This window comes from Eutrigla gurnardus (genome assembly GCF_963514095.1).
Source record: "Eutrigla gurnardus genome assembly, chromosome: 10".
Lineage (NCBI taxonomy): Eukaryota > Metazoa > Chordata > Actinopteri > Perciformes > Triglidae > Eutrigla > Eutrigla gurnardus.
Genome location: NC_139924.1, coordinates 12,746,343 through 12,758,727, shown reverse-complemented (window position 1 = coordinate 12,758,727; position 12,385 = coordinate 12,746,343). Strand labels below are relative to the sequence as shown.

The following is a 12,385-nucleotide window of genomic DNA, read 5'->3' as shown; positions in this document are numbered from 1 at the left end:
TAGAAGAGAGGCCGGATGTGGAAGATGTGGAAGATGGGGAGATAGTAGTGGGGGTGGGGGGGGGGGGGGGGGGAGCGGGGCGGTGTAAAAGTGCGAGAAAGACTACAGTTCACTGCTTCTATCGAGTTGTTTCACCACATTGTCCCAATTGGCAGAAAGATCTGGCCCACTTTACCGTGTCACTGGCAGCGGCTGAGCGCAGCACCTACCATGCCCGGGAAAGGCAATGAATTATTCACACTTTGTTGTGCCCTCTTATGTGCTAAATACTGCTCATTCCCATTTATGTTGCCCGGGCATCGTAACTGTGCTCCTCTTAAGAACTGCTGGGCAACAGATGAATTCATTTTAACTTAATTGAAGGCCAGTAGAACAATAGCTTATCTTATATGCTGTAAACATAATTCTGCTAATACTACTACTTTCTGGTTATACTTTCTGTTACATTTTTTATCTCTTAAATAGAGTGGAATAAATGTATAATGCCTAACCTATCTGGCAACTGCTACCTGGGATCTTTTTAGATTGTCTCTTGAAGTTATAAAAATGTGTGTAGTTGAGCCTATAGATTGATATTTTATAGCTTAGCCCAGTCCGCCAACTAAACACCAGGTCTCTGTCAGATGTTGGCCCTGAATTATTCATGAAGGTGCTCATGTCTGTAAATTGTGTGTCTGTAATTTCTGTGTCGAGTGTCTAACACTCACATGGCTGAAAGCCTTTGCTGAAGGTGCTGAAGATCCGTTTGACTGCACAGTAAGACGCTGCGCGTCACACCTGCATCCATGCAGTTTGAGTTATCACACCAGTCTTGTGATGTACGTGGCCTATATCAATGCTTACTGGAGCAGAAGGAAACATAGACTTATATTATATATCACACATTTCCTGTACTAGTATTGATTTGATGCAAGAATTAGAATTAAAACAGACGTGTGTTAATCAGTGTTGACGGTTGAAGTCTTGGCCTTTTCAAACTAATCGTTTTACCAATATTTAAAAAAATGAGTTGTGGTTGTTATGATTCATTATCCTGTGAACGCAAACATCACATGTATAAGACTGTCTGAGTCAGTGTCTTTGAAGGCTGCTCTAAACATTTTACCAGAAAGCTTATCCTGATTTTGTCTGAGTCGTTTGCTCTTTTTTTTAATTTCTTGTTTATTATTTTAATCTTGCCATTCATGTATTTTGCAAGCAGTAACATGTTTTGGGCATAGCTTATCATTATCAACCAAGGTCTCAAGAAAAAAACATAAAATGCCTGCAATTGATGATATTATCGCAATTATCAACAAAACTTAAAATGGCAGTAACACATACAGCAATCACTTGACATTTTTAATAAATATTCTTATTTCGCCACAGAGAGGACATATCTTTTTTTTGTGTGAAAAACATACAATGTTAAATAATCATAAATCACAAGGTCCCCTGCATACATAAAGGATGAGTAAATTATGAATAAATGGCAACAGTGTGAGTCTGTTCTTTCTTACATGATCAGGCTCTACCATGATAGTGAGCTGGACAGCTTTTTTATTTTGCTTTTATGACGATATTTACAATTATCCTTGTAATAGAAATTCACCACGATCAACTTATTGTTTTCTATTGCAATCTGGGATAAAATCCTATATTGTCACATCTCCGCTGGCCGGCTTTGATCGGCAGCCGATCTCTTGCTGCAGCTCTAATTATGTCGGCTGCAAGACTCCGTCTTAACTGTCCCTGTTGCATCATTTTTCTTAGCAGCAAGAGCATTTTTCCTCCCTTCTCCTCGCCTTGTGGAATCACCTCCTTTTCCAAGTGCAGCCTGGCAGATAATGGCTGTTTTGTTTAGTAGTAGATCTGCCTAAAGTACATAAGATGAATTATTCATCTCCTGCTCAAGATTGCACTGGAAAGCTACTGGAGGACAAACGGTTTGCCAAGTTATAGACTCACGTAAGGGGGCTCCTTGTCGATGTAACACTGCATATTTAGTGAAGGTGCCATGTTTTATTGATGCACATGTCCTGGCCTCTCTCGCTTTAGAAGGCACAACCTGAGAAAATCTTCCCCATGCTTCATTTCACCACTATGAGACAATCACACTGGCATGCCAGAAATTAACGACGCTCTCATATCATTTCCCTGTCGGCCTCTGTTGTTGTAGTTCACTTCGGTTTAGCTTTAGGTGCTGTTTTTGAGGAGCGTTGGCTGTTCTTGCAGGTTAAAAGAATAGGTGTACTGTTGGTGAGCACTACACTGCCCCACCTTCCTCCCATCCAGTGGCCCTATCTGCTTCCCGACTCCAGTTTTACACTTTGACACTATTCGCTTGTTGAGAAGTTTTCTGCCGACCACAAGAAGAACTTCTACTTGACCCTTCTAACACATTTCCAAGCCAGTGGAGCTGCTCTTTTGATTGTGAAGCCTTGCTTATCCAAGGATATAATCCGCACAGCCCAGACATGAGTGGGGCCATGCTAGGATGAGGGCTTTTAGATCAATGTGTCTCTCCTGAGACCTGCTGACTTTTTGCACTAACAATCGTACGGAAACAGTGATTTTATTACAAAGGGGATCCAAACACACCAGCTTTCTGCCAAGTACAAGTAAAGAAGAGAAATCCAAGCTGTGTGAGGACACGGGAGCAAACATGGGTGGCTAAATGCTTCATGGTCTTTGTTTCTGTCTTAATGATTCAGACTTGGAAAGTGTCATAATGTCTTGGAAGTGTCTGATGGAACAGATATGTTTCTATTTTGATTAATCCAGCTGTCTACAGAGGAATGTTGCATGTTAACTATGATGATAATGTGTTGGAAGTTCTACACTCACACGAATGGAGGGCTGGGGCTGCTGCCTGTCTGCCTGTGTAGATGTGGTTTAAAGCTAGACAGCCATGCTAGCAGCTGTGTAATGCTGTGTTCAACCCAACACATTGTTTTTTCATGCAGTGCGATTACACACAAAGAAGATGCGAATAGACACAAACTCACGTCAGAATTCAATTAAATATTTCAACTTGAGTACGAAATTTGCGTGAAGCTGTGTCAATAAAGCCAATCAATGTTGAGATCCTCCTCCTGTCATCCTGACGTTGCTGAATCAGAAATGGAAGACAAAAACATTGTTTACGATAGTAGCTTGTGTTACGACAGAGAACAGATCAAACTATGTACCATAGACAGTCTCTGGTTTCTACACATTCATTTTTAAACAAACAACAAGGTCTCTGTCCTATTTATGTCTAGATGACGATATTTGATCGTCAAGTGTTGATGGAGCAGCTACAGTGTTAGCCTAGCCTAGCACCCATTAATCCAGACTATTCAGAAAAAAAGCATTTTATAAGTTGTGTGCTTGTCGTCTTGCAGACAGACTAAACAAAGCATGACTTCAGACTTTTTAATCGCAGCAAATTAAATTACAGCAAAACAGTTCATTTTGGGTCCATCCAGCTGTAGTAAACCAGCCGACGCCTGTCTTGCTAGATACAGTGAATACAGCAGCAACAAAACATGTTGTAAACCCAGACAGGCAAATGGCTTTAAGAAACCCAAGAAATTATCAAATGGAAAAATGTAACGCATGATGGTGCTACATGGCAAGTTAAGGGATGACCAAATTTATGTAAAGATTTTGTCAAGTGTAAGCATTGACCTAGATAGAAAGCCAGGGGATCACCACAGACATTATAATTCAACCTCCGGAGAACCAACAATGTGTGATGGCGATCGCTCCAGGAGTTATTCAGATATATAACAGTCTAGACCCCAATGATGGACCAACTGACTGCTATCCAGGGTTATTCTTGTTAGTGTCAGGCAAAGTGAATACATGCCGTGATCATTTACCATATTTACAAGCTCATTTACAATATCATACACAGAAGTGGTCACAGGTTAACTGCTTCTCGCCATGTTGTAGGTTCACTATCATGATTGAGATTATGAGTGATCAATTTCCACTTTTTCAACAAAACCCAGTCAAGCGTCTATATTTACATGATACCTCCTGTGATTTGCTCAGATGCTGGACAAGCTGCGAGACCGCTGGATAAACACTGGTATCTGGGAGAAGCTGGAACGACAGAAAGCTGTGATCACAGAACCCCGCGGTGGTGGCAAGGGGGATTTTGATGAACTGCTTCAGACGTACTACGATGCCATCAAGTTCTGTGAGGAAAGAGGTGAACAACTCATGGATTTGCAATATCGTTCTGTATGGTTTGATCTTTGTGTGGAATTACATTCATTTGATCTAGTCTGCTGCTCCACAGTCAGTCTAGTAATTAACCCCAACTGGTCTATTAAAGGCTGTAGTGGGCTCAGTCTCAAAGCTAGAGTGAAGATCCTGGTATCATATGAAACTAGGGGACACACTGGTACCAACCGCGTCATGTTAAATCTTTACAGACATTCACCCACTTTATGCTTATCCCATGTAGTTTTGGACAAAAATCCATGTATTTTTTGCATGGGTACAACGGTACTCTGACTGTTGTACCAGGTACCAGGATGCAATCCTTTGAGTGATTCTCAGACTTTACACTGGTGCAAGTGTTGCTATTGCATCTCAACTAAAGTAGTCACTTGTACAGCTGCATCAACAGTGAATTCATCTTAATTTACAATGCAATAGTTCAAGTCTTCCGCTTTATCATATTTGTCATTTACAGTGTTCAAAGTGTGATTTCTTTGTTATAGATGGTGCACTGCTAATTGCCGTCTGTCGGGGCAAAGTGAGTGAAGGACTCGACTTCACTGATGACAATGCGAGGGCAGTGGTCACCATTGGAATTCCCTTTCCTAACATCAAAGACCTCCAAGTAAGTAGACTCACAGTACGTTAGATTGATCCGATCACAGGCATTTAACAGGATTACTCATTGACTTTGGAAACATCATGGATTCTGTTTTTTAAGTTAAATGTATCAATCTGGTGCGCTTTGAGTGCAAAATTAGCTCTTGTTAAAAACAACTATCTAAACAACGTAATCATAAACACTAAATAATCATATTTGCGTCACTCGCGCTAGATGCGCTGGAGAGGAGGAGGTGCTTATCTCCATGGGAAAAACCAACATGGTGAAATATAAAAATAACCACTATTGCTGCTTTCTATATGTTGTGAAGTCCCAAATACACCAGGTAACCGAACGATCCTGTCTGAGTTCACAACATCACCCAGAGGTGCTCGGTGAATTTCACTGAGCTGTATTCACTAAATCTAGCAAGATACACGTCAGCTGGTTTACTACAGCTGGATGAACCCAAAATAAACTATTTGGCTGTGATTTAATTGCAATAAACAGCTAAAAAGGAAACTGAAATGACTACATAATGATGACATTATTTGTTAAAAGTCTGAAGTCCTGTTTTGTTAGGTCTGTCTGCAAGACGACAAGCAAACAGCCTTTAAAATGCTTGTTTTCTGAAAGGAGTTTGGATTGATGGGTGCTAGGCTATGCTAACATTGTAGCTGCTCCATCAACACTCCAAATAAGGTCATCTAGACATAAATACAGTAGCAAACGTGTTGTTTGTACCATAGACAGTCTCTGGTTTCTCCACATAGTCTGGTCTGGACTCTGGACTAAAATGAGCTACTATTCTAGAGCTCTCAGAATCTCGGCGCTGAAAAGCTTTCACGACACGTTGCATTTGGTGTGAGTGCAGCATTAGCCTTATTCTGTAGTTAACGGTTGCTTGGCTTGGCTCTTCTTTCACTTTTGCTTGTTGTTGTCTGAAATTATTTTTGGCATCTGGACCAATGGAGATCTCCAGATGCTATAAAGGCTTGCCATTTTCTCCAACCTTTAACATGACCTGAACAAATGCAGCGACGGATAGACCTGAGCTAGAAAAGAAAAGTTTATCTCTGCCTGCGTATTGAAGCTGCTGCCTGTTAAAATGTTAAAACTGGTACCACAATAACGATACTGTCCATCTGGAAGATATCCTCTTCATTTTTTTTGGCCAAGATCCAACATTTTGAAGCCTATGAACACAAAAATCTATCTCCCAGACACACACACACACACACACACACACACACACACACACACACACACACACACACACACACACACACACACACCAAATAAGAGCATCGCCTTTTGGTGATCCGTAAAAAAAAATCCCAAAGCGATTTTGCTGTGTGTGCCCCGTCCTTAGCAGATAAAGTTGACCTTTAAGTTTGACTCTCTCCCCTCCTCCCACCTCGTCTCCCCTTTACTCCTCCACATCCCCCTGTCATAGAACGATGAAGCTTTCACTAACCTGTTCTGTCAGTGTGGCAAGACGTGTTGGTGATTGAAGCTTCCCAGACCCTTTCACCTTAGCCAAAGCTGTCAGTTTCACCACTGTCAACTCTCAGGCCATTGCTTCTTCATTTTTTTTTTATCAAACTTATTTTATTTATTTTCTATTTTGTACTGGTGTTTAGGTACACGTAGATGGTCTACACCATAGAAAACTGAAGGACTTAACTCAAAATATTACAAATATTTCAACTCCCAATCTCTTATGGGTGTACACTGGAATTCTTTTAAATGTTTCAACCAACAACCAAAATTCTAATAGAATCCATGTGGATGGACAATAGCAGGTTAAGCAAATGCATCTTATGGAAATAGCCAACTTTAAATGGAATTACTCTCATGAAGAGTGCATTGTAGGTTTTGAAGCCAAGCAATAAATACTTTACTTGACTTGATTGGGGATGAGTATCAAAACTCTAAACTTACTTGGCATTGACCAGAAAGGTGAGGTGCCCTAAACTTGAATTCTCTCTGCTGGCCATCAGGGGGCGACTCCTGTGGTTGTAAAAAGAAGTCAGATTGCTACTTCTCACTTATTTACTATCTCAGTCAACATTGTAAACAGGAGTTTATGGTCTCAATCTCTAGTTTCAGGTCACTACCGCCTCTAGCATGCTACTAATACAAATAGCTACTAAAATTATCCTTGGCTTTAAGGTTGCCTTTGAATTATGAAGCTAACTTTGTTAACAGCTTCACACCAGAATCCAGAGTAAGTCAGATGCAGTAAGGCTCCGGCTGGGGTTTATCATGAAACTGATGTTTTGGTGTAATTCTGCTGCATCAAACTTGCACAATTATGTGCCTGATCTATAATAAAATAGGAGATAAGTGGACGGAGCAGAGCACCAGGAGGAGGACTGAAGAAGCCAAAGCTTTGTGGAGCCAAGGTGGAGCTGACCAAGCGTGAAGAGACTGTGCATTTCGAATGACATTCTGGGCTCCACATGAACAGCCTTTGTTTATTTGCTACACGCGCTCAACTCCTGAGAGAGCTCGCTATCTCCTGCCACATCTTGTCATAATTGTATGTAGGATCAGGTGGGCCAGGCTGTTGGTGGTGACTGCAGACACTTTGTGTCTGGTGACTTTGTGCTGCCTTTTAAAGTTGCTCTAAAACATTTGATTGAACTTTTTTGAGCTCCATCCTTGACCTTGATAAAAACACTGCATCATTTAAATTAGGGAATTAATAATAATAAGAAAAAAACCAAAACAATTTAATGCATCAGATTTTCAAATCAATAATTTGTAGGGTAGGTTGAAGGGTATCTTCTGCTTTTCCTGTCATTGCACTTCCATCTGAATGGGTCAGTTGTCCAACGTGGCTGATTAACCATCTACCCAACCACGGGAAGGATGCAAATTTCATTCAATGTTATGACCTTTAAACAACATATGTAACCTTCTTCCTGTCTAGTATTTGTGAGATGACTTTGAAAGAAAGGGCACAAAAGTGGGCAAGTTGTGGTGGCGCCCTTCAATTGGCTCTAGCTAAATAATTATGATTATAGAAAATAACAACTAGAGGGGCAGTAAGGGGTGTCTATAATTTCCCCCCTGTTGTTTTATATTTTTTAGGGAGCTTTTCTTGATGTGAGAGTCAGACACAGGATGTCCTCTCATATTGGATTAATTTCCATTTTACTCTAGTGATCAATTGATAGTAATTCCCTCTCACACCTCTACAAGACACCTTTTTAAGACAGCTTATACTTTTAAAATAATTAGTTTTGATTATTTTATTTCCGAATTTAAATTATTTGCATTTATCAGTTGTATATGTGGCAGTCATTTTCTCAAATGTAGGCTACTGTAATGAACTAGTATCACATTTTATGGATATAGTTGATTATTTGTTTATTGTATTCAATAAAGTGGGTTAGACACTTGGATATTTTGAAACTAAAAACCTACTTTATTTCCTTCCAGTGATGTAAACAGACACTCTGGTTGTTGTAGTTCAGGTTCGCATGCAAAGACTTATGGAGCGGCATTCACAAACACAGAGTGATGTTTGCAACAGTATTCATAAACGACAGCTGGATATATGAGATTATATTAAAACATTGAACAGCAGGGAAAAGAGAGAAAAGAAGTGCTGGTTACCATACAGTGCTACCACATTGGCATAATGACGCTTCTGTTACAAATTACAGAAATCCACCGACTGCAACGCTCGTTAGAAAACAGTTATTTAGTCGTCTACCGGTTAGCCAGAACTTCCTTGAGGGAAACCAAAATGCCTTGCACCCCGAACTCTTCCCACATCTTGGCTTTTCCTGCTGCAGCTGCAGCCCTTCTGGCCAAACGGGGCCCGTCAGCTGATTCAGGAGACCCCTGGGCCAGCCAACCCCTTGAAAGGCCTCCTTCAGCTTGACTGCCTCCTTCACCATTGGTGTCGGTTCTTCTGTTGCTATGACGACAGGCACCTTCTGACCACAACACAGAGCAGCCGCTTCCATGATGGAGGTTTCGAACATGGCTCACTCAGACTATGTCTCCAAACTACCCTGGAAGAGTTACTTCAGTGCGACTTTGGTCATCCAATCATACCAGGATACATTAATTGTCAAGGCTGTACGCTCTGAGATGGGTCTTGCTTGAATTGGCATCTGATCAGCCTGATCACATTCCAAGGTGGCCTGGCTCGTATTGAGTTTGGATCTCAGTGATATTCAGACAGCATGTGGCAGAAGATAATTTATCAAATGTAGGTCTGGCATCAGTTCCCCGAGACGGGACTTCCTCTCCCAAGGAAAGCAAAAGGAAGAGAGGAGGAAAAAACACATTTTACAGCTGCAGTTTTGACCATGAAATACATCCAAGCGCTATCTGATCAGGCAGGACGGGTGGATCTGATGAACCCAAGCAGCAGAGCAGGACACCGAACAGCACCAGTACTGGATCTGGACCCATCTCACTTCTGGTGTGAAGCTGTAACAACGTTTACTTCGTAATTCAAGATAAACTTTACAGCTTAGTATTACTGTTATCTTAGTCGCTAATTGTATTGGTAGCATGGTAGCGACCTGTCAATCACAAGGTAGCCCCGCCCTAAAGCCTTAAATGAACATCATGCTGTATTGAAGAAGACTTGAAACTAGATATTGAAACCATAAACTCATGTTTACAATGTTTACTGAGATGATTAATCAAGTGAGGAGTAGGATCATTTTCTCATTTAAATGTATTTATTGCAAGACAAACCCCCCCCCCCCCCCCCCCAAAACATTACACAATACAACATACAAGTGGACAACAAAGACGGTGTTTTCAGACCAGTTAACTAAATTTGTCAGGGGGTGAGATTTACTATGTTCAGACCTCACACTCCCATTTTTCTCCGTCTCTTCTTTGCATCTTAATATTCAGCTCTGCTTTCTTGCTACTTTTCTTCTGTCTAGTTATGTCCTTTTCAGTCGTGGAGGCAGTTTGGCCCCCAGAGACGCCCTGGGGGGCTGCAAAGGTCTTTGAGCTAACCCCATTACACTGCTGAGAGGATGGGGACACTGACACTAATGACTCTCAAAGCCATGCATCTAGCCTCCGTAGCCCTCATGTTAATGGTGCACATACTATATACTGATGCAGCATTCTGTCAGAGATAAGAGGTTCTTTAAGGGGTCACACACACACACACACACACATAGTCACCGGGACATGTAATGCTGTATCCACTATCAGATAGTCAATACTATTACATGTTACGGTCAATTCCACTGGAAGAAGGACTCGGGTATCGGTGTACTCTCTGAGTAATGATGCAGGTTCTACGTGGTTAGATGTTGAAACGTAGTGATTTATACTGAGGTTGTTCCTGTGGTCGGTGTGCTTCCCTGCCAGAGGGCAAAGATGTGCTGCCCCTGAAGTTATTCTTTTTGTAGTTTATGGTAAACACACACACACACACACACACACACACACACACACACACACACACACAAGGCAATGCAACTTTATATGTATACTGTAGCACCTTTTCATACACCAAGGCAATACGCTGTCATATCACCATTTAAACTGCTCGTTGCTCTATATTTATTCTTCTTCTTCATGACACTGGAAGGCACACTTAATGTTTCATGGTCTGAATGTGATTGGCCTATTGATTGGGCTAGTGCTAATGCTAGTAACTGCTAGTAAAACAATGCATGGCACGAGAGGACTCCACAGCAGTGCCACTAAAATGACTTATTACTTATTTATTTTTTGAAATAAATTTTTGTTTTTTGATTACCGTAAGGCATGTATTTGATAGATGTTGTATTTTTTAACCCATATTTGTCGACCACTATTTATCATGATTGATTAGGATTTGTAACGTTGCTTTAACCTGCTGACCAGCGGTGCTGCTGCCTGTGCTCCTCGGCTTGTGAAGTGACTTAACTGTAAATCAAATGTACAAGTGATAGATGATTCTTTCTCACCTGCTGAGCTTCTGATGCCGGTGGTTCGATCTCTCTCTCATGGTCATTGTGTCCTTGGGCAAGGCACTTCACCCAGTGCGTGAGTGACTGCTGTATGTTTGAGGTGGTGGTCGGAGGAGCCGTAGGTGCTGAATGGCAGCCACACTGCCGTCAGTCTGTGGCTACTATCATAGTTTACCACCACCGGTAATGACTGTGTGTGAATGAATGGAACCTGGAACCCTGTCAGAGCGCTTTTCTCTTGAAAAAAACACTAAAAATCCAATCCATTACTCTAGTGTTGTTCACTTGAATCATCACCTATGACTGTGGATCATATTAAAAAAGTGCACATGTGCATTTTTAATGTAAACATTAATATTTGTAATTATCCACCAGGGAGTTCCATCTGTGTGCCATTTGTAGCATTCTTTCTGTGAAAATCTCTTTCATAACCAACATTGTTTTAGAAACTGAAATATCTCTAAATGAATCGATATTGAATCAAATCGGCACCTTGTGAGTCAGAATCGCCCTACAGGAGATATTGTAATAAATGATCTGTCGTGACTATACTGTATGATGTTCTTAACAACTGCATCACCAATTAAATACATGGCTAGCATGATGTAGCACCTCTGCTATATTTCTCTGCAGGTTAGTATTGTATTTCACAAGTGTATAATTTCATCCTGCATTAGTGTGGGCGATCTTAATGCCAAGCAAAGCTGTGGGCATCTGCTACATAACCCCATCCCAGAACACCACTCACTGTATGACTTCTATATTACTCCTTATTGAAACGGCGTTAAGGTGTTTCCTTTAAACACATTTTCCCTGGCATGAATGCTTCATATTAACACCACATCATATTTACACCATATGTCTCGCACTTAAAGCGGCTCCTTCAGTGCTCGCTCACACACATGCACATGCGTGACATGTTCTTACATTGTCACTTCCATGCACTAGTGCGAACATGTGCACATTCTCTCGAGAGCACACATGGACCCAGACATATTAATTCATTCATTCTATGCCACAGTCACACGGCAGCACCCCATTGCTAGGATAAGAGGTGTAAGCCCAGCTTCTCTCCATTTAAACTACTCCAGCACTTAAGATGCCTGCATGGCCTGCATTCCCAGACAGGCATAACTCTTAGAAGCTACAGCCTAAGCACATAGCATGGCATTTTACTGGCCTGTTGTGTTATTTTGGCAAAGATCAAAGGTTGAACTTGAAAAGTCCTCTGCAGAGAAAGGCCTGCCAAAGGTGGTATTACATTTATGTCGAGTTTTTCCAATGGCATGTTTTACAGTGAGCAGCCACGTCCTGCGTGAGTGAGTCAAACAATAAGTGGCTTTAACAAGCCATAAAAAGACACTTACAACTGATAAGGCATCTCTCTTAGTTTAATGACGGGCTCAGCCAACCTCTTGCTGCTGACCTTTATTAAGACAACCACAAGAACATTTTAATTCTAAGGCCTGCAAGCATGTAAAATGGATGGATAAAAGGGATTTTGTAGGAATGTCGAAGAGGTCATGGAAATCATCAAGAAGAGGGGATGATGGATGTTCCAGGCACACTCGAGACAGTACATATGGCTTTATCATCAGCCACTGAAGGGAGGCTATATAATACATGATCACCGCTTGTA

General features: G+C 41.3%; 1 protein-coding gene across 1 annotated transcript in view; it reads left to right on the top strand.

Annotated features, from left to right (window-relative positions):
• brip1 (BRCA1 interacting helicase 1) overlaps positions 1-12,385 on the top strand; it is a 79,743-nt gene that overhangs the window by 24,593 nt on the left and 42,765 nt on the right. Inside the window, exons 15-16 of the mRNA XM_084019463.1 lie at positions 4,021-4,180; positions 4,698-4,819. Of these exons, the coding sequence (XP_083875589.1) occupies positions 4,021-4,180; positions 4,698-4,819 (282 nt within the window). The remainder of the gene's footprint in view (positions 1-4,020; positions 4,181-4,697; positions 4,820-12,385) is intronic.